Raw genomic sequence first — 26,272 nt, forward strand, 5'->3', positions numbered from 1 at the left:
TATCAAATGCCTTTTCTACGTTTATAAATGCCAAGTATGTTGGTTTGTTTCTTTAATCTTCCTTCTACTATTAATCTGAGTCCTAAAATTGCTTCCCTTTTGCCCCTATACTTTTCCTAAAACCAAATTGGTCTTCTCCTAACACTTCTTCCACTCTCCTCTCAATTCTTCTGTATAGAATTCTAGTTAAGATTTTTGAAGCATGGCTAGTTAGTCTAATTGTTCTGTATTCTTCACATTTATCTGCCCCTACTTTCTTTGGTATCATGACTATAACACTCTTTTTGAAGTCTGACAGAACTTTTTCGTAAATATTACATACCAGTTTGTGTAATCTATCAATCGCTTCCTCACCTGCACTGGACAGTAATTCTACAGGTATTCCGTCTATTCCAGGAGCCTTTCTGCCATTCAAATCTTTTGATGCTCTCTTAAATTCAGATCTCAGTATTGTTTCTCCTCTTTTATCTTTTTCGACTTCCACTATAACACTATTTTCTCGTCTTCCGCCTACGTTCACTTCTGCTGATTTAAGGATTTCCTTTTTAACATTCTCCTATTCTTCTTCTACATTTTCTACCTTATTTTTTTTACTCAGACCTCTTGCAATGTCCTCCTCAAAAATCTTCTTTACCCTCCTCTTCATCAAGCTTCTCTATATTCCACTGATTTATCTGACACCTTTTCTTCAGGTTTTTAAACCCCAGTCTACATTTCATTATCACTAAATTATGGTCACTGTCAATGTCTGCTCCAAGGTAAACTTTGCAGCAGACAAGTTGATTTCTAAATCTTTGCTTAACCATGATATAATCTATCTGATACCTTGAAGTTTAGCGATAAAAGCCAGGCTTTTTGCATGTGTGTATTCTTCTATTATGATTTTTAAACTGGGTGTTGGCAATTACTAAATTATACTTCGTGCAAAACTATAAGTCGGTCCCCTCTTTCATTCCTTTTGCCCAGCCTGTATTCACCCACTATATTTCCTTCCTTGCCTTTTACAATGCTTGCATTCCAATCTCCAACTATTATTAAATTTTCATCCCCTTTTAATTGCTTCGTCAATTTCTTTGTATACACATTCTACCTCATCATCATCATGGGTGCTTGTAGGTATATAAATATTAACAATCGTCTGTTTAGGTTTTGATTTTATCGTTATTACAATGATTCTATCGCTATGCATTTTGAAATACTCTACTCTCTTCCCTATCTTCTTGTTCATTACGAAACCTACTCCTGCTTGCCTTTTATTTGAAGTTGAGTTAATTATTCTAAAATCCACTGACCAAAAGTCGGTTTCCTCTTCCCACCGAACCTTACTAATTCCTACTATATCTACATTTATCCTATCTATTTCCCTCTTTAAATTTTCTAGCCTACCAACCTTTTTTAGACTTCTAACATTCCACGCTCTGACACGTAGAATGTTCGGATCTCCTATTTGGAGATCTGAACGGGGGACTAGTTTACCTCCGAAAAATAGTTTACCAAGGAAGGTGCTTCCATCTTTGTTATATGAAAATCCAGAGAGTTACATTTTCTTGGAAAAAAGTAGCTTTCCATTGCTTTCAGCTGCGCTGAACTCAAAGAGGTTTGATTGGTGTTGATATGGCCATTTAAGTCGTCCTGACCTACGTCCTTAACAACTACTGAAAGAGCTGCGCTGCCCTCTTTCAGGAGTCATTCCTTGGTCTGGCTCTCAACAGATACTTCTCCGATATGGTTGCACCTTCGATCCAGCTACTCTATATCACTGAGCACTCAAACCCCCTCACCATCGGCAATGTCTCATGATTCTTAGAGGGAGAAAAATGCAATAAATATTTTAATATTTAATGTAAAACTTTTTTTTTATAATTAAAACTACCTAAGTTATTCAGTGATGAAAAACTCGCATTTCCTCTGCTCCACCCTTTATATAGTTTGGGATACTGGTACTCTAACAACATTTTAATGTTCAAAAAAATGTTTGTTTTTATTCAGTATAACAATAAAATATATTATGTTTTAATTTTTACATATGAAATAAAAATTAGCTTATTTTTATTTATAAATTTCTTTTATTAGCTTAATTTGCTGCGTTATATAGCTTATTTCATCACGGAATAAGCTACAGATGCACTTTATACAAATGAGATGCAGCTATAATCATTCAGTAAAAAATAAATCAAAATTTGTTGTTCTATATTTGTAGAGAGAACCAGTGCTGTTGAAAGAGTTGAGGAAAGTTAAAACACCAACTAGAACATTTCATTGGAGAACTCAGATATGGTTTCCTGGTAATTGGGTAGTCAGAAGATGCTTTCAAGGCCAATCAGAAGTTATACCGACTGTATTGAGTACAACAGCAACTTCTATTACTACACCTCGATCTGATCCTAGCCAGGTATTCTCATATCTGTTACACCTTTGTGTATAGTTAGTATGTTTATTTCTGACTTTGTATTGGTCATAATCTTACCAAATCATAAACTCAAACTGAAGTGAATTTCTTATGAATGCTTTCTGATATTTTTGTTCGAAATATATTTTAAGTGACCATTTATTTTTATTCTGTTGCTGTCTTTTTATATAATCTATCTAATTTTTAATTCATAACGTAAGCTTGAAGCTTATGCCATGGTAATAAAAAATGAAAATTTTGTAGCATATGAAAAATCCCAAGCCTGACTGAGATTTTAACTACTTCGATTTCCAGATGAAAGGTCAAGATGCTATCACTCTACTATGGAGACAGCGGATTTACTTTTGTTATTATATAATAAATGAAAAGTACTGCTTTAAGTAAAAAATTCTCCAATTTTCTATTTCTCATGTTTTTTGGTTCCCTTAATCTAAAAATATTAATATCTCTGTTACTAAATCCTGTAGATAATGATATGGTATATACATGTCTTTTTCACATTTATTTGGCTTCATAGGAACTATTTTAATAAAAATATGTGTCTTTGTATGCTTGTGTATAAGAAAATTGATTTCATTTAATAATTACAAATATAAGAAGTAGTGAAACATTGATAATATGAGATCTGTTCAAAAGGTATCCGACCATATCTTTTTCTTAAAAAATATTTTAATGTATGGGTTAAAATTAGATACAATTCAGCAAAATTACCTAATTCACATGCATATTTTTTTCTTTAATCACAGAGTGCGTCAACTGTTTAGCATCCATGTTTGTATTTGTGACAGTTGCATCAACTACTACCAAAAGCTTGATGATACCTGAAGTGAGAAAATCTGTAAGATTAAGTAAGCAGGCTTTTGGAAATAAATTTATGGGGTTATACAGATTAGAGAGTGATATAACCACTTTAAAAATTGCTAAACCTTAGTTAAGAGTGACCAGCGTACTGATTGGTAGGTTGTCAAGGTAACCAAATGTAATTAATAATGATGGCTTTAGTTCAATAATGGCAAGTCATCAACTGACCATCCCAGAAATTACTGATGTCATTGGCACTAGTAGTGGTTCTATAGGCTTAACATATTATTTGGGCGTGCGCATAATGAACACAAAATTTACACCAGAGTTGCTTTTGCTTAAACAGTCATTCGTTTTGACATTCACAGGACTTGGTGAAGTGCACCAACAGAAATTCTAAATTTCTTAAGACCATGATAACTGATGACAAATCTTGGGTGTACTGGTACAACCCAGAAATCAAAACTCAGCTATCGTAGCAGAAGTCACTATTATCCCCAAGCCCTAAGAAAGCAAGACAAATGAGGAGTTAAGAGAAAGTGATATTGACAGTTTTATGAGTACATACTGAAGGCCTAGTTATCAACAAACAGTACTATCTGAAAGTTCTATATTAAATTCTTGAAGCATTTTGGTATGAAGGTCAAGTTTTTATAAACGACTACTGGATGGCACTATTGAGATGTGACATTACTATTGTTGTAAAATTTGGCCTTATTTATTTAACAGTGAGCTTTAAAAAAAACAACAGTTTTTTGAAAAAATGGAAATTCTGTGTGAAGGTTTTCTTTAGATATTTTTTTACAATTTTAGTAAGGGCCTAACGCAACATCAATGCCTTGAATCACTTCATTCAACTTTTGGTAATGAATCGCCATCAGAAAAGACTATTTACAATTGGTTTGCAGAATTTCGTTGTTGTTTTGCTTCTGTCAGCAATGAATTTTGTGAAGGTCGACTAAAATCAATTGTTACTCCAAAAAACATCAATGTGCACATCATGATTGAAGAGGTTTGGCATGTGAGATACCGTGAGATAGAGGCATCCTTACAATATAATAGACTACAATACATTTGATTTTGCATAAACATTTAGCTATGAAAAAAATCTGTTCCCGTTGTATATGCATAATTTGACCGAAGCTCTAAAACAATCTCATGTCAGTTGGTGTAATGAAATGTTCAAAAAATTTGCCCAAGGAAATGCAAAATCCATATACAACATCATAACAGGAGATGAAACTTGGATATATTCATACAAGCCGGAAACTAAAGAACAATCAACTGTTTGGATGTCCAAGATGAACCGAATCTAACACAAGTGGTTCATTTGCCAAGCACTTCTAAGAAAATGATCTCTTGTTTCTTCGGTTGTACTGGACATATAACAACTATTGCTTTAGAGTATTGAAGAACAGTTAATGCTGAATGATGAACAACAATTAGTTTGCCAAAGGTTACCAATGAAATCAGGAAAGCATCACATCATTCTTCATCATGACAATACCAGCTCCCACACAGCACGTCAAACAGTTGATTATTTGATGGGGAAAAACATTTAATTAATATCTCATTGCCTGTATTCACCTGATTTATTGCCTAACGACTTCTTTTTTTCCTGTATATCATTAAAAAAATGTATGTACAGCAGTTTTCATCACCTCAAGAAGCTGATGAATCCTTCCAAAACCATGTTTTTGAGGTACCAACTTAAAGAGTAGAAAAAATTATTTGAGAATTGATTCGAATGCATGCAAAATGTATAAACTTATAGGTGAATATTTTGGGAAATAATAAAACGATCTGTACCAAAAAACTTTTTTTCTTTCATTGTTTTTGTAAAAACTTAAAAGGCAGCCCTCGTAGAAGAGGCTTGACTTGTGGGAATCACCTATGTTGCATCACACCAACCCATTCGTTGAATCTAATCCAAAATTTCTTGTCCAACAATGGACAAAGTTCACCAGACATGGCTGCTTGTGATTTTTGGTTATTTCTCAAGCAGAAAGGATCCCAATTTGACAGCTAATAATAATGACATAATGATAAATGCGACAGCACAGTTAACAGTCATTCCAAAAGAGGAGTACAAAAAATGTTCTCATCTATGGAAGGACAGCTTGGTTAAGTACTGAGCCACAAGAGGAGTGCTTTGAAAGAAACTGGAAAATATATTAATTATTTGTTTAATGACCCACTCAGATACTTTTTGAACAAACCTTGTATTTCTTGAAAGTGGTCGGGGAATATAACAATTTTATTTGATTTACACATGTTTTAATTCATAAAAAATGGTTGAATAAATGTACTTTTTTCAATAGTTGAGTTTATATATTTTTTCTAATTTTTGTTTGTTTTTGCATACTGACTTGAATTTGTTTTTCTCTAAATGGAAAATTAAGAGATGAGAACTTGACCTTTTCTTGTCATTGGAATAGAGTAATTTCTACTACTCATCTGTAAATTTTTTTCTAACTTTTACCAATTTCAGCCTACCAGCTGGAAACATTTTTTTGTTATTTTTTCTAGATAAAGAATTGGCAGGATGAGGTTAGAATAATTTTTTATCTATATAAGGGGAGTCTGCATTTCTGCTTGCTACATTTGCCAACCCTTCCCCAAATTTTGTTTCAGTGACTAAGTAAGCTTGATTTTTTATTACTGCGTTAATTTTTATTAAAATTAATTGCATTGTTATATTTTCTTAAAAAGCTTAAACGATATTGTAAAGCAGTTTTTTTTTTCTTGGGGGACTAAAATTTTTCATTAATGGTGTGGGACTCCATGTACAAAACAACTGAAAATGTAATTGGATCCAAATGTCAGGATAACTAACTTAATCACTTATTTATAGTATTTATGAGGTAAACACAAATCAGAATCAGAGTGGGCATTTCTCTTTTATATATATTAAAACCCACATTCAAATTGATTTTCAAAAATATAAATATATCACGGATATTTGAATTTTTACAGTAGCCACCATGTAACGGCAAGCTTGGATGATCAGCACATCACCGCTACAGTTAGTCATCTCTGTAGTATAAACGTGATGCAACTTACATTGAAAATTACAGTCGCCACTCCAAGCTCACCATTACTAGGCAGCAACTATTGTACATAGCTCATATAATTTCATATAATTTTTAGTTTTTAAGATATGAATTTATATTTAAATTATATTATAATGTATGTGTAAGATTTTATGATGTTTTTTTTTTATTCATTCTTCTATAGCTTGAATATCATCATTTAATATATAACATTTATATTGTACTTGACCTGTAGTTTAGAATCATTGTAATAAGGATAAAATCAAAACCTAAACCGACAACGATTGTTAACGTCTATATGCCTACAAGCGCCCATGATGATGATGAGGTAGAGTGTGTATACGAAGAGATTGATGAAGCAATTAAACACGTAAAAGGAGATGAAAATTTAATAATAGTTGGAGATTGGAATGCAAGCATTGGAAAAGGCAAGGAAGGAAATATAGTGGGTGAATACGGCCTGGGCAAAAGGAATGAAAGAGGATCGACTTATAGAGTTTTGCACGAAGTATAATTTAGTAATTGCCAACACCCAATTTAAAAATCATAATAGAAGAATATACACTTGGAAAAAGCCAGGCGATACTGCAAGGTATCAGATAGATTATATCATGGTTAAGCAAAGATTTTGAAATCAACTCGTTGACTGCAAAACTTACCCTGGAGCAGACATTGATAGCGACCATAATTTGGTGATAATGAAATGTAGATTGGGGTTTAAAAACCTGAAGAAAAGGTGGCAGATGAATCGGTGGAATTTAGAGAAGCTTGAGGAAGAGGAGGTAAAGAAGATTTTTGAGGAGGACATCGCAAGAGGTCTGAGTAAAAAAGATAAGGTAGAAAATGTAGAAGAAGAATGGGAGAATGTTAAAAAGGAAATTCTTAAATCAGCAGAAGCAAACTTAGGCAGAATAAAGAGAACTGGTAGAAAACCTTGGGTTTCAGACGATATATGGACGATGGATGAACATAGAAAATATAAGAATGCTAGTGATGAAGAAAGTAAAAGGAATTATCGGCAATTAAGAAATGCTATAAACAGGAAGTGCAAACTGGCGAAAGAAGAGTGGATTAAAGAAAAGTGTTCAGAAGTGGAAGAGAAATGAACATTGGTAAGATAGACGGAGCATACAGGAAAGTTAAGGAAAATTTTGGGGTACATAAATTAAAATCTAATAATGTGTTAAACAAAGATGGTACACCAATATATAATATGAAAGGTAAAGTCGATAGATGGGTGGAATAAATTGAAGAGTTATTCGGAGGAAATGAATTAGAAAATGGTGTTATAGAGGAAGAAGAGGAAGTTGAGGAGGATGAAATGGGAGAAACAATACTGAGATCTGAATTTAAGAGAGCATTAAAAGATTTAAATGGCAGAAAGGCTCCTGGAATAGACGGAATACTTGTAGAATTACTGCGCAGTGCAGGTGAGGAAGCGATTGATAGATTATACAAACTGGTGTGTAATATTTATGAAAAAGGGGAATTTCCGTCAGACTTCAAAAAAAGTGTTATAGTCATGATACCAAAGAAAGCAGGGGCAGATAAATGTGAAGAATACAGAACAATTAGTCTAACTAGTCATGCATCAAAAATCTTAACTAGAATTCTATACAGAAGAATTGAGAGGAGAGTGGAAGAAGTGTTAGGAGAAGACCAATTTGGTTTCAGGAGAAGTATAGGGACAAGGGAAGCAATTTTAGGCCTCAGATTAATAGTAGAAGGAAGATTAAAGAAAAACAAACCAACATACTTGGTGTTTATAGACCTAGAAAAGGCATTCGATAACGTAGACTGGAATAAAATGTTCAGCATTTTAAAAAAATTAGGGTTCAAATACAGAGATAGAAGAACAATTGCTAACATGTACAGGAACCAAACAGCAACAGTAACAATTGAAGAACATAAGAAAGAAGCCGTAATAAGAAAGGGAGTCTGACAAGGATGTTCCCTATCTCCGTTACTTTTTAATCTTTACATGGAACTGACGGTTGATGATGTTAAGGAACAATTTAGATTTGGAGTAAGGTGAAAAGATAAAGATGCTATGATTTGCTGATGATATAGTAATTCTAGCCGAGAGTAAAAAGGATTTAGTAGAAACAATGAACGGCATAGACGAAGTCCTACGCAAGAACTATCGCATGAAAATAAACAAGAACAAAACAAAAGTAATGAAATGCAGTAGAAATAACAAAGATGGACCACTGAATGTGAAAATAGGAGGAGAAAAGATTATGGAGGTAGAAGAATTTTGTTATTTGGGAAGTAGAATTACTAAAGATGGACGAAGCAGGAGCGATATAAAATGCTGAATAGCACAAGCTAAACGAGCCTTCAGTAAGAAATATAATTTGTTTACATCAAAAATTAATTTAAATGTCAGGAAAAAATATTTGAGAGTGTATGTTTGGAGTGTCGCTTTATATGGAAGTGAAACTTGGACAATCGGAGTATCTGAGAAGAAAAGATTAGAAGCTTTTGAAATGTGATGCTATAGGAGAATGTTAAAAATCAGATGGGTGGATAAAGTGACAAATGAAGAGGTATTGCGGCAAATAGATGAAGAAAGAAGCATTTGGAAAAATATAGTTAAAAGAAGAAACAGACTTATAGGCCACATACTAAGGCATCCTGGAATAGTCGCTTTAATATTGGAAGGACAGGTAGAAGGAAAAAATTGTGTAGCCAGGCCACGTTTGGAATATGTAAAACAAATTGTTAGGTATGTAGGATGTAGAGGGTATACTGAAATGAAACGACTAGCACTAGGCAGGGAATCTTGGAGAGCTGCATCAAACCAGTCAAATGACAAGACAAAAAAAAAAAAAAAAGACCTGTAGTTATAAATACCAACCTTATCTCTAGATGTTGCTTTACAACTTATAAATGATGATAATTGACTGTTATAGTACCAAATAGATTCTCTAAATTTTTTCATATAACAGTTTTTGCAATCATATTTTATATTTAGGAATTTTTATACAAACAAAAAATATGCTTTATTATAAGAATAAATGCAAATAACACCTCCAAAATCCTTATATAATTTTTATTTTCTTTAAATATTTTTCTGGTAATTTTCACTTTTTGTAATATCGTTTTCATTTATCAACTCAGTCCTTCTTAATTTTTTTCTCAATATTTGATTATTATGAATTGTAGTCTTATTTTTTTTAATAATTCTGATTAACATTTACTTTTTAAGATTATAGTGACCCTTAAATGAGGGACTTTCTGAATTTAGAATAATTTAATGATTCTATATATAGAAAGAAAACAGGATCGTAGTGATTTATTTTTTAGTTTGTTTGGTAACAGTTTAATTTTATTATATTAAACATTTTTTTAACAAAATTATTGTTAAAAAGTCCAGAAAATTGACATTAAGATGTTGAAATAATTGCTCAATTTTAGATCACCTTAGCTGGATGCAGACTTGAATCTGCTTTAATTTTTTATAATTCATTAGTGATTTAATAAATAATTGTAAAACATTTTTTATATTTTTCATTATACAAAGTATGTCTGAAAAGTTCTCAAACTAAATTAATAAAAATACAGATTTAAAAAAATAAACGATGAACCCTTCTCTAGATATATTCTCATTGCAGCACCGGTAGAGCCTGTCAAATGCTCTGGAGAAATCACTTTGTGGAATCGCGCTTTCAACTGCTCAGTTCAAGCCCTTTGGATGGCCGGAATGTCATCAAAAAAGTAGCCTTTCATCTTCAACTTGAGTTTCAGGAACAGAAAATAGTCTGCTGGAGCCAAGTTGGGTGGGATAAGACTGTGATTTGATATGCAGTGTAATAACGTGTTGAAACTGTTGTCCAAGAAATTCCAACTGCCTGGATCCCAGTACTTGGGCCGGATTCGACAAATGCAGTGCATCAGGTGTTTCATTAAGTCCAAATAGAATTTAGAATTCACGGTTTGACCAGTTGGGACAAATTCATGATGAATGAGTTCCTTAGAGTCGAAGAATGCCAATCAACATTGTTTTTACTCTTGATTTTTGCTGGCTGACTTTCACCAGTCTTTACCCTCCAGAACTCAATGAAGCAGCGAATTGACGCTTCATTTGTGAATCATACATGAAACGCCAGCTTTCATCCCTGGTTACAATTATTAGCAAAAAATTTGGGTTGCTATCAGGAGTTTCAACGAAGCCTTGAGCGCAAGAAAGACACACTGTTTTTGTTCTTCAGTCAAGAAGTATGGAATGAAATGAAAATACACCTTTCAGCAGTTAATTTTTTTCTGTTTAAATTGAACATACCGTGTCTTTACCAATGCTTAGCTGTCCTGCAATGGCCCGAAGGGTAAGGTGAGGTTGTTAAAGCAGGAGCGTGCACACTTTCGCAATGTTTTCATCATGAACAGCTGTTGACGGCCTCCCACTTAGTTCGTCTTTATTCAGTCTCTACCGTCTTTAAACCGATTCCCACCACATGTATGTTGTAGTACGAGATGTGACTTTGTCACCGAATGCTTGCTATATCATTGAATAAGTTTCAGTGAAAGATTTTTCGATCAAACACAAAATTTGATTGCGCTTCTCAGTTCCATGTCGTGAACTTGCACAAGGTCGCATGAACACAACATATGTGGCTGAATATAACTCAAGACTGGAATAACGAAACATGATGAAATTTTGTACACACACTCATCAGACATTGCACTACATAGTTCCTTGGTTGTCTGAGAGATGGCGCTACTTGTATTAACTACAGAAATTTAGTTCGGGAACTTTTCAGACGTACTGTGTATAGTAATATAAGCAAGGTAAGTGTGCATATGAGTTTCACCTTCACATCACTGGTGTGGTTCAGTTTTTAGCTATATTCAGTGTCAAGAAAGTTTATTAGTCACATATAGATTAATTTTTTATTCTATCATTTGCAGCCTGTATTTCTTGTTGAAAAAGAAATAGTAAGGACTACAACTACTCGGTGGCCTTTATGGAGATGGATTAATTATTGCCATCGTACTTGGAGTTGGACATGGAATGCGATGTTCTTCTTCGGGGTACGTTTAAGTTTATGAAAATATTAAAAAGATAAAATTGTATTTTCAGTCATCCCAAAAAATTCAGAATTTTATTTTTTAAACCTACTGTACACCAAGCTACCTTAAGGTAGATATAGCAAAAGTAAAAATAATTTATTTTTTATTTTTTTACAGCGTAGTTAATAAATTGTGTGCTATTACTGGAAAGGCAGTTGGTTAAAACTTTGTATAAATCTTTTGATGTTATGAATATCCTATTAAATATATATTTTTTGGATCAGATCTGTCCCAAATTTGTTGATAGGTTTTTTTTTGGCAATTATGCTAAACTTAATTGTATGATTGGTACAGAGGATTAGGGTCTGGCTTCCTGTGCAGAAGATGGATAGATGGTTTCAAAATATGTTGGACCAGTTATATTTTTATGCTGATAGTTCCATGGTACTGTCTTCTGACCACCATTCAGTTCTTGGCATGATGGTTCAGGAGTACCTTACCCTCACTGCATGATTAAGGAATAAAATTGCCTATAGGCCCTGAATCAATAAAGCTGCAGTAGATCTGAAGATTTCCAGAATAAAGTATAAATTTATCAGTCAAAATAATTTAGTTAAAAAAGAAAAACAAGGAAATTAAATTTAAAATTAATGTGCTTTGAAAATATTGTGCCTTATTACCTAAATATGTTGCAACAGTCTCTCAAAACACATTTTTATTACATAATATAGTATATATTTTGAGATTTTTATAATCAAGGGGCCATTAAGTTATGTTTCAATGTGGATACTGTTGGTATTAAAGGTATGGATGGTCAGTTCATTTTTGGACCAAGATTTAATTTCTGAAAAGTTGTAACTATTGAAAAAATTTTACTTCTAATGATGTAAGTAATTGTATTTTTGTTTTGTTGTGCTGCAGGTAGTGATACCATGGTGTAGTCCTGTTTCATTAAGAGCTTTGTTATGCGTTACACCATTTACACCAGATCTTGAATTATCACAAGTAAATGGTACATTATTTCCTCGTAAAAGTTCATTAACACCAACATTAGCGTCTAGATTATTAACATTATGGAGACATATATCAAAATCAAGAACACACTTCGAAACAAAACCTGATACTGGTCAGTTAATTGTTAATTAAAATTAATTACGTAGAATCTTAATAATTTTGTCACCTTAGATCGGTAGTTTAGTTTGTTTTATTTATCTATTTTTTCATAAATTATGGATTTTGAAGAAGTGGACTGATCAGACACTGATGATGATTAAAAAAAAGGTACTAAATAGTATTGGAAAACTGCTCATAATTTATCATGATTTTTTTTTTTAGGAGTAAATAGATCCCATATTTTCAAAAAAGTGATGTAGTCTCGTGTAATGTGATAAAAGACTTGTGGTTAGAATAAAAACTTCAATCCGTCCTTTTCTAGTTGCTATTGTGAGTTGGGCTTAAACTTTAAAAACTATTTCAACGGAACAGTTAATTTATTGCTTTGATATGATATTGTATAATCTCATGATATGGACTAAAGTCATATTATAGGTACTGTCAATATAAACAAGATAGTCAAGGATTAAGTAACTGTAAAAAATTACGTAGCAGATATAATTTTTTCTCACTTTTTTCTTATTTTTTCATGATTTATATTTTTGCAGAGATCTCTGCTTCAACAGAAATTATGCTTTGTCATGAAATTCATTGAAAAACATGGTTTAAATACCAAGGGCATTAGGAAATTTTTGCAGTGTGACTTAATTTTCTTGTATACTTAACCAGTGTTCAAAGAAACTCTGCCATGTTTCTTTGGAAATCTGGACACACTCATCATCCTATTCCCTTAGGAGGTCATCATCACTCATAAAATGCCTCCCTTTTAGTCTTTTTTTTTTTTTTTTAACCTGGGTAAACAGTTGAGAAAGTAAAGCAATAAACTTAATAGGCTAAGAAGGAAGGTTTTTAGAAGGGTATTCTCTGATTCAAAATAGAATAATATTTATCTCTGTGTATTTTATTACTGCATGTTCACTTTGTGTATTACTTACTTTATATAGGTTTCAACTTTTCTTATGTTCTTGTACTGATGTTATTAAATTGATAAATATAATTCAATATAGTTATAATTGTACCATATACTTTTAAAGTATATGTAGTCAGTACACTTTAAAATCCACCAATAGAAAAGTTAACATTTTTTAATTAACTGACATTTCTGTAATCCAGTTGTTCCATTCATTCCAGAGTTAACTCATTTAAGTGGGATCAGCTGACAATCATTAATTTGCTAGTTGTTAAACAGTCTTTTCTTCTTTTTTCTCTCCACTGTTACAGGGATTAACATAAGTACTTTGAACATTTCAGTGTCCATCATAATTTTTATTGTATTTGGAGAATATTTTTCGCATAATTTTATTGTTGTTTACCTTACATACATTGTGTTCATTATGATAATGTAGAAATTGTAAGCTTATTCTGTGAATATAATACATATTTTTTTTAATTTAATTTGTTTCAGGATTCATTGGTAAAGGTATGACAAGACATATTAACAGAGTTTGGAATTATGTTGGTAAAGGCTTTTTAGGGACTCTATCGATAGTCATAATCTTCCCATTAATTTGTCTCATAGTTAGCGGTCTCAGCTTATTAATTACAATGACTGCTTTCCTTTGGTATGTGTTATTTTATAATTATATTTTAATAATAGCAATAATTGTGATCATGATATTAATTTTTATTTTCATCTAATAATTTTTTAGGAAAGTCTCAAAGGTGGAGTTTCAGTTTCGTCTGTAGTAATAAATTTCAACCGTGCATTGTCCATTCTACTTTACTTTGTTTTATACTCAAGTCACCTTACTAAAGAATTTCAGCAAATTTTGTTTTTGCTGTTTTACTTTTCAGTGTTAAATATAATGCCTATTCAGTATGTTAACTACTAAACAACTTCCATTATTTGATAGCCATTTATTATTTACTAGGGACAGCTGAAATGTAATGCACTCTGGAACATAGTGGGAGATCAAAATGTTGCACAAAGTGATAAGTATGTTACTGTATTCGTTCCTTCACCTTTAAATTCCAAAACTCATTGACCCACTCCCTCGCATTTTCTGTTAGTCTTTATTGTTATGAGTCAAGTGCACTTGCTATGACAACAAATCTAAAACAACATACAGTGATTATTAACAGAAAAAGTGAATGCTAGTGACATTCATATTCATCTAAAAGCTGTTTATGGTGATGAAACTATTGATCGAAGTATTGTGAGTTGGTGGATAATAAACTTTTGTGCATCAAAAGCTGTTAAAGTGAATATTGAGGATGAACCTTGCAATGGTCAGTGGGTTTCTGTGACTGTTGAAAAGCTTGAAAATTACGTGTCTAAATTTATTCAAAATGATACTCGCAACACACAACAGTGCATCCCATTCAGGTAGTTGTATTAAAACAATGAAAGGGCACATTATTGGACTACCATAAAATCTGTTTGCGGTGGATGCCATCCAGACTCAAAGAAAAAAATGAAAGCAAAAGGACTGTTGAGAACAGTTTTTGAAATATTATCATGAGGAGAGAAATTACTTCCTTTTCAATTTTGGATTAAAGACAAAACTTAGGTGCATCATTACTACCCAGAAAAATATTAACGGAGCATGGAATACAGGTGCTATGGTTCAACAGAATTAAAAAAAATTCAAAACAACCCCGTCTGCAAAAACATTTCTCTTTATGTTTTGGGAAATACTTGGAATTCCAGGAACTATTATCACTTGTTAGTCAATAGGTACTTATTGTATGTGCCTGACTTCCTGGAAGCCAGAGCAGTTGTAAATTATATGTGGTAGAAATATTAAAACGCCTTAGGAGGTGTGTGTGTGTGTGTGTGTGTGTGTGTGTGTGTGTGTGTGTGCGTGTGTGTGTGTGCGCGCGCGTGTGTGCGCGCGCGTGCGTGCGTGCGTGTGACAATCCATGGAGCCAGTAATTCAGCAACACATTAATGCTAGATTACACATATCGCAGTGTAACCACCGGAACTCTTGTTGAAGTTGAAGTTGAAGTTTTAACTTACTCCACATCCTCTATATTCATGAGATTTGGCGCTCTGCAATTTTCATTTCATTCCACAATAAATTAAAGAGGGATATTAAGGATGTTCATTTCTTCACAGATGATAAATTGAAGGAGGCAGTGATGTCAAGGAAAGACTACCACCATTCTTAATTGATGAAATAAGAAAACTGGTTCACCATTAGGGGAAATGTGTAGCTATGTTTTTTGTAAGTAAATTTTTGTAGCAAATAAAATGTACTTTTATGTCATATTTGATGGTCTCTTTTTATTTGTGATTTATGTGTGACTCTGCATTACATTTCAACTATTCCTTATATATATATATATATATATATATATATATACATATACATTTATTTTATTTATTTTTTTCAACCAAAGTACAGAATAAATAAAGTAGGATGACTTTACCTTATTCTACTATATATGTAGGAGCGCTTTTGCGATTTACTCACATCACCAGCTGCATTATATATTCATCTCAAATTACATTACAAACTTTGTAGGATATAATAGCATATCAGGCATTTATGTATTTTATTTAAAATTTATGTTTTATATTCGATTATTTATGTTTTATTATCGAGGTGTAAAATCATGTTATGATTTTACACCTCGATAATGCTCCTTCAGATCACACTTCATTATTACTTTGCAATGATTTAGTTAAAAATAAAAACAAAATTTTAGGTTGTATCATTGCTCCTGAAAATCGCACATTACACACATTCTCACTACTTCTTAAACATGTTACACTTGCATAACAATAACACGAAAACTAAATGAGATATCAACAATCCAAGAACATGTGGTTACACAGGAATAGTAACAGATTGTAATGGCAAGACATATTTAATTCTAATGATTTTGGAATCTTTCTATTAATGAAAATGATGATTTTTTCCACAAGAATGCTGCCTAATATACAAAACTAATCCAACAGAAATGATGTGATGCTGTAAAACAGACAATTTAGTGTGATGTTGTAATAAAAACCTGTTCTTTTTTAAATTAATAAACACATCAGAATGTAGCTCAAAAGCTCTTCTAAACTATCTTTCATGACCAAAGCTCAATTCCTTTATTTTAGGACATAAATATTAAAGTTTGGGAATGATATGAATAGGAGTTACAAACACCAGAGCCAAGGTTACCATTGGCTGGCCACCATTGTGTGAGTGGTAGTGTCTCGGCCTTTCATTCCGAAGTCCTGGGTTCCAATCCGTCAGGCATGCCATTTTCACATGCTACAAAAATTGTCATCTATCTCATCCTCTGAAGCAATACCAAACGGTGGTTCCAGAGGTTAAAAAAAAATTACCATTGAATGGAATAATTTCATCTAGGAAGTATTATTGAGTACATAAAGCATTCTGTGAATCCTCTGAATGAGAATTCTGATTGTAAAACTGAAGAGGAAAAAACTGTAAAAATGATAAAAAAATTTTTCAAAGTGAAAAATTTATTGTAAATACATATATACCAATATTAGCAAATATCTGGTGGAGATTGTTACAAACAAATGAGTGAGAGTTCATTGAGACAAAGTACAACAAAAGAATTTATCACTTTAGATCCTATTTTGGTGAATGCATGATTTACTGCATACTTTTAAAACAAACCTTCTTTGAGAAAGTATACATTGTCTTGTAAGAGTATATCTGTGTCTCTCAATGTCTTGTCCATTAAAATTCATATATGATATAAAATATCATATATTATTAGTTTAAAAATTAATCAAGCAAAACCATACATAGTTACTGTATATAAATTTAGAGGTGAGGTCAGTTTTCTTAAAAAGTACAAAAATATATATTCTAATCACTTAAATGGTTACCGTTACATAAAAATTAAAAATGAAATGAAATGAACATATGCACTATATATAAATAATGTAGAATATGATAATATAGGTGAAACTTATCTAAAACAGAAAATTGTGGTTTTTAAATTGTTAGGAGGCAAAGCCGTCTTTTCCAGCCTTTTTGGGTGATGACATTATTGTACTCGAATGGGATAAAATAGTCCTCTAATAATTAATTTTTAGTCGTATTTAGAAAAAGCTAAATGAGATTTAACAAAGTAAATCTTAGTCTAGTTAATCTCAAAGTTAATCTTAGTGAGTTATACGTCTTGTCATTTAAAATAAAAATTATTAGAATACTGCATTTGGTAACAGTAAGAATAGGTCAATCTTTTAATAACCATACTCCTCTGTACTATATACAAATATATTTATTTTTTTAGATCAACCAAAGTTCAGAATAAATAAAGTAGGATGACTTACTTTATTACACCATATATGCAGGAGCACTTTCACAATTTACTCGCATCATCAGCTGCATTATATATTCATCTCAAATTACATTACCTACTTCATAAAATATAATAGCATATCATGCATTTATTTATTTTATTTAAAATTTAAAACCTTTAATGTTTTTTTTATTTATTTTAAACTTTTATTCAGTTAAATTAAAAATTAAAACAATATTTAAAAATATGAAAAATTAATTAAAATTAACATTAAAAATTAAATTATATAAATTTGTTATATATGTAAAAATATGACATCAAGGCATGAAATCAAATTAAAAATCAAAAATTAAAATTAAAATCAAATAAAAATAATTTTAAGTTGTTTTTAAAGATGGCACAGATGGTATATAATATTATTTATATACAAATAAATGAAATTCAACCTTACAAATAATTCACCTGCAGTCTCTTTTCTAGCACTTTCTAGCAGTTTAAGAAAACAATTATGCATGTTGTTTGTCCATTTAACTGAACTTACTTTATTAGTAAAGTAAGTTCAGTTATTTGAATTTTTGATTTTAAATTTTAATTTGATTTTTTGCATATGTAAAAATTTTAACAATTTAATTTTTAATATTAATTTTAATTATTTTTTTCTATTTTTAATTTAACTGAAAAAAAGTTTAAAATTATAAAAATATTAAAGGTTTTAAATTTTAAATAAAATACATAAATGCCTGATATGCTATTATATCCTACAAAGTTTGTAATGTAATTTGAGATGAGTTAAAACAGTAACATTTTTGTCAAATCCAAAATTCACAAATTATAAAAACTGTTTCTTTAATGTAATTATAGAATTTAACACCAACTGAAGCATGTGGGATCCATTGAAAATCAATTCATGGAATTAATATGGTAAGTTTAACTGTGTTTTGGTGGTTTAAATTTCATTTAATATTAAATTTTATTAGCACAGTGGTCAATATGTTAATGAAATTATATACTACATAATTATTTTATTTTATATATATATATATATATATATATATATATATATATATATATACATACATAGAGAGAGGTGTGATAAAAAATAACAAGAATTTTTTAGACTTTGTCTTTTTTCCATATGATGACAGCATTGTCTGTAGTGTGTATCAGTATTTTCAGCCATATTAGGTGCGCAGTCATGGTAGTTGTCATTTGACAGCAAAATAATTAGGAATTTTATTATGAGTGCCAATTTATAATGTGTGAAAATGATTTAACAATGAATTCACATTAAATTTTTTTTTTGTTGATGCAGCTCTCCAGAATTCCCTATCTAGTGCTAGTCGTTTCATTTCAGTATATCCCTTACATCCTACATCCCTAACAATTTTTTTTTTACATATTCCAAACGTTGCCTGCTTGCATAATTTTGTCCTTCTTCCTGTCCATTCAATATTAAAGCGACTATTCCAGGATGCCTTAATATCTGGCCTATAAGTCTGTCTCTTCTTTTAACTATATTTTTCCAAATGCTTCTTTCTTCATTGATTTGCCGCAACATCTCTTCATTTGTTACTTTATCCACCCATCTGATTTTTAAATATTGTGTTAAAAATAATGTGTCACATTAAATATTGTTTTAAAAATGGAATAAAGTGTAGTGAAGAAATGAAAATCTTAGAGAAGGTTTTGGTGAAGATGTTATATCGATACCTTGGGTTAATGAATGGTACAAATGGTCTCATGAAGGCCATGAGGATGACAAAAGCATTGGACATCCTTACATATCAACATTCAGTAAAATATTGTCAAAATAAAGGACATAGTGATCAGTAACCATCAAATCAATATTAGAGAAGTTGCTGAAAAGATGGAATTCTCTTATGTCTCATGTGACATAATTTTTATTGATGTGAATATAAAACAAGTAGTTCCATTTTTTTCCCAAAACTTTAAATTTTCAACAAATGCATCATCGCTGAACAATTGTTATCTGATGACTCATATTTAAAAAAAAATTTAAAACTGGTTATGATATTGAAATGAAGGTTCAACTATCCTATTGGAAGCTTCCTGAAGAACCAAGTTCAACAAAAAAAGCACCCACAAAGTTCAATCAAATGTTAACATTCTCCATATTGTTATTTATTTTTTTTATTATGATGTTCATTAAATTCTTACCATAAGGTTGTACAGTCAACAAACAGTATTACTTAGCAATTTTACATCATTTATGTGAAGCAATCCAGAGAAAATGATCACAAATTTAGGTAAATAATTCATGGATTTTACACCTCGATAATGCTCCTTCAAATCACACTTCATTATTACTTTGCAATGATTTAGTTAAAAATAACATCTCACTGATGTTGCATTCTCTGTATTCTCTAGACATGGCATTCCACACCTTTCCTTTATTCCCATCAATTAAGAGGACATTAAAACAATGATCTGTGATGATAGATGAAATAAATAAAAAAATACTAAGTGAAATTACGGCTATATCAAAAATTGTTTTCCACAAATGTTTTGAGGATTGGAAGAAACATTGTCATAAGTATGTCACATGTATGGGGGACTACTTTAAATGGAACCTTATCAGTATTATTAGATTATTTTAATTCTTGTTTGTTGACATGGTTCCCTTTAAAGTAGTAATTATAGTAAATTCTTTTTGATAGGAATTAAAATCTTCATTATTATTTGATCATGCGCACACACACACACACACACACACATTTAAAACTTTTTATTTATATGGTGTTACAAATGTAATTTTATTTCATTAAGTTAGAATTATTACTCTGAATAATAAGTTAGGTTATCTTAGTTGAACAAAACATGCAATTTGTGCAGGCTACAGACATATGTAGATTTTAATTTGGTGAAGTGGGTTTTGTTGGAGATCAGTTTACCTAATCAGAAAATGCAGATCACATGACTAGAAATATATTTCATAATTACTTATGCTTCTTTATGTTGAAGTTAATATTCTCTTTATTTCTTTTTTTGTTTTTAGGATGCCAGCATTAACATTATTGTTACAATTGTGTATGGCATTAGTGTACGATTTAGATAGCCCGGTCGCTGAGAGAAATCGTTACGTTGTAATATTGGAGGCACTGATATGGGATGTGTTTATATGTGGCCTTATACAGCCATTACTTGTATTGTTCCTAGCTGTTATTATTTGCCCTGTTGTATCTTTCATTATTGTCACTGGTATGTGATTTATTTGTAGTCATATTAATTTTTTTTTTTCTTTTATGTATTATTAATTAAAATTAATGTAAGTTTCCTTTACATTTATTTATAATTAATAAAAGTAGATTATTTTGTTTATTGCTAATGTTTAATGTATTAGTATATATATATCTATATATATAGTCCTGTAATTATTAAGACTGTCCATAGTTTCTTCTAAGTATGCTTTTTCAGGTTTTTTAAATTTCTGTGACAAAACTTAATTCTTACTCAATGCAAATAGCCAAATCAAAAAGAAAAAAATCTTGTTTAATGTTACATAACAATGTATTCTATTTATTATACCCCTACATCCAGTGGTACAAGAGGGACAACATACATATACCATTATTATAAATAAATTAAAACTAGCAGTAAAATTTTTCAGGCATTTCAGTAATCAAGCAGTAGTGATAAATTAAGTTTTTTGCTTCACTTTGCAGTGACAGCCAGAAAACAACAGAAATAATATATTTATTAATTATAAATGAGAAGAAATAATAAAGTAGTAAAAAAAATAACAAATATTTGTGATAAAAATAAACCATAGGATCTAACTAAACTATAAATAAGCCAAATTAAATTCATACAATATTTTAAAAAATAAATTTGTTAGAAAATATTTATTGAAAAAATTTCCTACTCTTTCAAGAAACAGCTTTCAGAACATTTTAACAATTATAAGAATTTAAATAGAAAATTTTTTAATATATTTGCACAGGATAAAGTATAAGTACTTTATCCTGTGCATAATTGACCTTTATCCTGTCAATATTTGACTAATATTTACGATCCTTGAGAAATATTGGACATAAATAACTATGAATCTGATAACAGTTATGTAATTAATCAAGGCTCACTTTGTCCATTTTATTAGCTGTAACTGCAGGTTTTACAGTATATATATATATATATATATATATATATATATATATATATATATATATATATATGTATATGATAATGTAGTACAATAATTTGAAATAATAAATATAACGTGTCCCTGGAGATGATTGTCAAACTTGAAGGATTGGTTCAGGGCATCAAAATAAACAAACGTTCATGTGCACAAATGCCTTATCTCGCTTCATGTCAATCTGTCATCCATGATTGATATATTTTAATGAAATTTGTTTTACATTTACCCAACCACTTAACAAAGAAAGTAACTGTGAAAATTTTAGCTTTACAAATTTCAAAATGGCTGCAAATAAAATTTTTTAATCATTAATAACTATAAATATTACTTTTGTCAAATTATATTTTATTTGATTAAATATTAAGCAATTTATTGTGAACAAAACTACCCATTATTTGTTTAAAAAAAAAAAAATGGTTGTCACAGTAGAGATATGGCAGAGGTTATTAAGTGGGTCTTCAGTGAACTTATGGAAAAATAATATACTGCGAAATTTTGGTACTGCTTCATAACTATAAATATTACTTTTGTCAAATTATATTTTATTTGATTAAATATTAAGCAATTTATTGTGAACAAAACTACCCATTATTTGTTTAAAAAAAAAAAAATGGTTGTCACAGTAGAGATATGGCAGAGGTTATTAAGTGGGTCTTCAGTGAACTTATGGAAAAATAATATACTGCGAAATTTTGGTACTGCTTCAAGCTGATGTTAATTTAAAAAAAAAACAGCTGGATTAGCCAAATTGTACCATGAATAAATTAAATGCTGCTTTATATAGTTCATCTAATTTATGTTATATCAATAAAGTTTTCTATATTTGATTTTAATTAACCATTTCACTTCCATACCCTTTTTGTGTAACCCAATAGTAATAATAATTTACATAATAGATTACATAATAGTATTAATATAAAAATTAAATAATTACTCTTTATATAATTATTGAAATTATTATTTTTCAGTTGGATTATTCAGATGTTGGTTACGTTTAAGTTGGGATGCAATTGTTTTCCATTTAATTATAAAGAAACGTGGGCGTATACCAGCATGTGATAGTTTTGTTGTAAAACGAATAGCTGGCCCAGGATTGACTAATAACTATTATTTTCAGGTAACTTAATTTATGCTCTTGCATTAGAATTTTATTCGCCTTAATTATATTATTAACATTGTTAACTCATTAATTCGCTAATTATGTTGATGATTTATACCCCCTAACTGCGTGGATTATTTTATTATTAATTGACAGCCAATAGTGCTCTTGATCTGCAACTTCATGTATTTCACTTCACATTCATTGGTAACAATAGAAAAATTTCAATATAAATACATAACTTATAAAAAAACATATATACATTAAAAAAATGCACTTAGCTCTAAAAATTTATTTTTGTGGTAAATTTGAAAGCAAGGATCTACACACAAACCAGCCTCACAATTTGGACTCCAATATGATGATTCCTTTCTTTTTCTATTCTTGTAACATACAGTACACGTCTTTTAAGAATTGGCTTTCTTGCCAGTTGCTGAAATTTCCTTTGGGAAATGTCTCTCTGTCAATCTTTCTGGACAAGGATGGAGTGATGAGCGGCCGGGAGATGATTTCCTATCTTTGTTGTGCTCCTGAATTAATTCACTTAAGTCAATCTGAAGGTCAGATGGTCTGCCTGGGGGTTGTTACTTTTCCAAATAATAAAGAATTTAAAATTGCGACATTAATTAATTTTTTAAACAGTTTTGTGTACAAATTTTTTTCATGTTTACGTTCTACATCATAGCATTGCAACATTTGGTCCCGTATATCTACACCACCCATTAACTTATACTCTATTACTCTGGATGGTTTCAATTCAGTTTTATTGTATCTGTTTGTTTTTTGAACCGTTTCAATATTTTTATATGTTGATATGAATGAAACTACATGCTCTTTGTGCCATTTGATATAGATATGTAAAACTGTAATATCACCTTTTGCTAATTTTATATTTTTAAAGTTAACTGAATATTTTTCTATGAAGCCTAATTGTCTCTACACAATCAGTTTTATTTTTAATAATTTTTCTAATTTAGGACTATTATACCGGTTTTCCATCCACAAAGTATATCTCTTACCCAACAGGTTTTCAATCAGTGTCAAAACTATACTCTTACTCTCTGATTTATTTGATCTAGGAGTAATAAGAGCTGAATCAAGCTGCAGATCTTCTCCGGTATACACCATGAAAGACCATGTAAGACCATAAGAAAGGCCTGTTGTAGATTAACATAGTTCAAATTCTTTACACTGAACTTTGCTGCCTTCAATGGTGTGTACTGACAAAAAGACAACACGCCTTTCCTTAAAAGTAAAGATTCATTTATGCAAATGTTCTTTTATAAAACATAAGTTTCCTGGAATTTACTATTTAGATGAGACACAATAGGAGCAGTTTTGAATCATTTTTTTGGTCCTTGATTTTTATTTAATTCGATATTGTCAGAAAAGTGTAAAACTTTTGACGGTAATTCATACTGATCACATGTCATAATAGAAAAAAATATTTTAATTCTAATAATGGATTTTCAAAAAATACAAATGAATGGTTGGTCTCTGTGATTTGCCCATTAGAATAAACATTGTTATTAGTAAATAAATATCATCACTGCTACAGTCAGATCATTTCCATTACCGAGAAAACGACTGAAAACAACATACCTAATTTTTCCTTTTCTTGTTGTGCATGTCTGTTGATTTCTACAACAATTTTATTCACCACACATTGATCAAAAAAATACTTAAATGTTTCTGAAAGACCTTTTACTACAAATTGCAGTTGCTAGAGTAGAGAATCTGATGGCATAACAGAATGCATAATATTACGGCAAAACGCATTGGGATGCAATACTTCACTGTGTAATATTACAGCAAAATGTATTAAAGGGTTAATAATAAAGGAGAATAAAATTCTAGAATTAATTATTATTAACTTTTTTAATAATAATGTTACAAAATATTTGTTGTTATATAAGATTAGGTTTTTGTTGAAGTTGTTAATAAAGGCTCATCTGTGCCTTTGAAATGAAAATTGCAAATAGTATTTGGTTATATGAGGGTGCATCAGTCTAATGAATGATTTCTGATGGGACTGTAGCACTTTGAATGGTTGTTATGGGCAGCAGTGTAGTGATGTTGTAAAGCATTACCTACAAAAACATAAAGCTTAATATTTATTAAGTTTTTAAGAACTATTCTACAGGTAGTCAAATTTTTTTAGACAATATGTAATTAATTATCTCTATTCTTTTTTAGCATTGTGTAACTTGCTCTTGGATAAAATATTACTAGATTAAATGGTCAGATATCCAGATAAGGATTATACAATAGCCGTTATTCCTGCTTGAAAATAAAAGTAACAGGTTATTCTTCAATTCACCCTAAATGTTAAGATGTTAATATAAAGTTTTTAGAACAAACTTAAAATGAAAAATGGATAGTTTAAAGCTTAGTGTATGAATAAGTGAGTTAAAATGGCAATTAGAATTTTGTTATATTGCAATAGATAGATTAATTAATAAAAATATTAATAATGGAATAGCAGTGGAATAGAAAAAATTGATCTTTGACATGAGGCCATTTAAATTTAAATCAGGATTATTAATTTGGTTCTTGTGGGAAATTTAGAGAGTAAGATAATAAATATAATCTGAATACCATTCATAAATAATCTTTATTATGGTAAGAAGCCTTTGAAAGCCTATAAGGGAAGACAAAGATTAAAATGTAAAACATAAAATTAAAGTTGTTGATATAGCAGATGTTTAAGGTTAAAATATTAGAGAAAAACAGAAAGAATTAAAAGTAGCATCAAACTATAAATGGTGTAATGTTTATTACATAACTGTAATATTAAAATGAAAATTGCATATTAATTACACGAGTGCTCTATCTGTTGCAGTTTTTATAAGTGTCTTCCTCAAATGCTCTCTGATGGTGTGTATATAATTGAAATTTTGTTTGTATATATTTAACTTTTTGTCATCACATAACAAAATAACATGTCAAAGCACAATAATTACCTTACAACCAATACATAATAAGACAAGAAAGTGAAAACATCTATATAAAGTATTTATACACTAATATCATTGAAAACATTCTAAACTTACAATAAAGAAATATTTAAAATAGTATACAAACTTAAAAAAATATTTAAAAAACAAAAATAATAATAAAATAAATAATCTTTGTGGAATTTATAACATTGAATGTAATGATTGTGATGGTATTTATATAGGAGAAACAAATAGATACTTTAAAAGTAGATTTCTTGAACATTATAGAAATTACACAAATAATAAATTATGTTTATCTAATATGGCAGAACATCTAATAAAGGAGATAATAACACAAATTTAAAAATATTAGAAATTAATAAAGAAGAAAAAATGTTAAATACACAAAAAATTTCCATTTTATAAACCATCAGACCATACTTGAGGAAGACAGTCTTATGAAAA

At 30.2% G+C, this 26,272-nt stretch overlaps 1 protein-coding gene across 6 annotated transcripts in view; it reads left to right on the forward strand.

Moving 5' to 3' along the window:
• Positions 1 to 26,272, forward strand: part of LOC142329675 (uncharacterized) — a 178,454-nt gene that overhangs the window by 119,296 nt on the left and 32,886 nt on the right. For 5 of the 6 annotated variants that reach the window (XM_075374358.1, XM_075374359.1, XM_075374360.1 and 2 more), the window contains 6 exons: positions 2,201 to 2,392; positions 11,176 to 11,298; positions 12,199 to 12,403; positions 13,796 to 13,952; positions 20,627 to 20,829; positions 22,738 to 22,886. In XM_075374358.1, coding sequence (XP_075230473.1) covers positions 2,201 to 2,392; positions 11,176 to 11,298; positions 12,199 to 12,403; positions 13,796 to 13,952; positions 20,627 to 20,829; positions 22,738 to 22,886 — 1,029 coding nt within the window. The remainder of the gene's footprint in view (positions 1 to 2,200; positions 2,393 to 11,175; positions 11,299 to 12,198; positions 12,404 to 13,795; positions 13,953 to 20,626; positions 20,830 to 22,737; positions 22,887 to 26,272) is intronic. The other variant, XM_075374363.1, reaches the window with a different exon arrangement.

Source organism: Lycorma delicatula, chromosome 9, assembly GCF_047948215.1.
Source record: "Lycorma delicatula isolate Av1 chromosome 9, ASM4794821v1, whole genome shotgun sequence".
Lineage (NCBI taxonomy): Eukaryota > Metazoa > Arthropoda > Insecta > Hemiptera > Fulgoridae > Lycorma > Lycorma delicatula.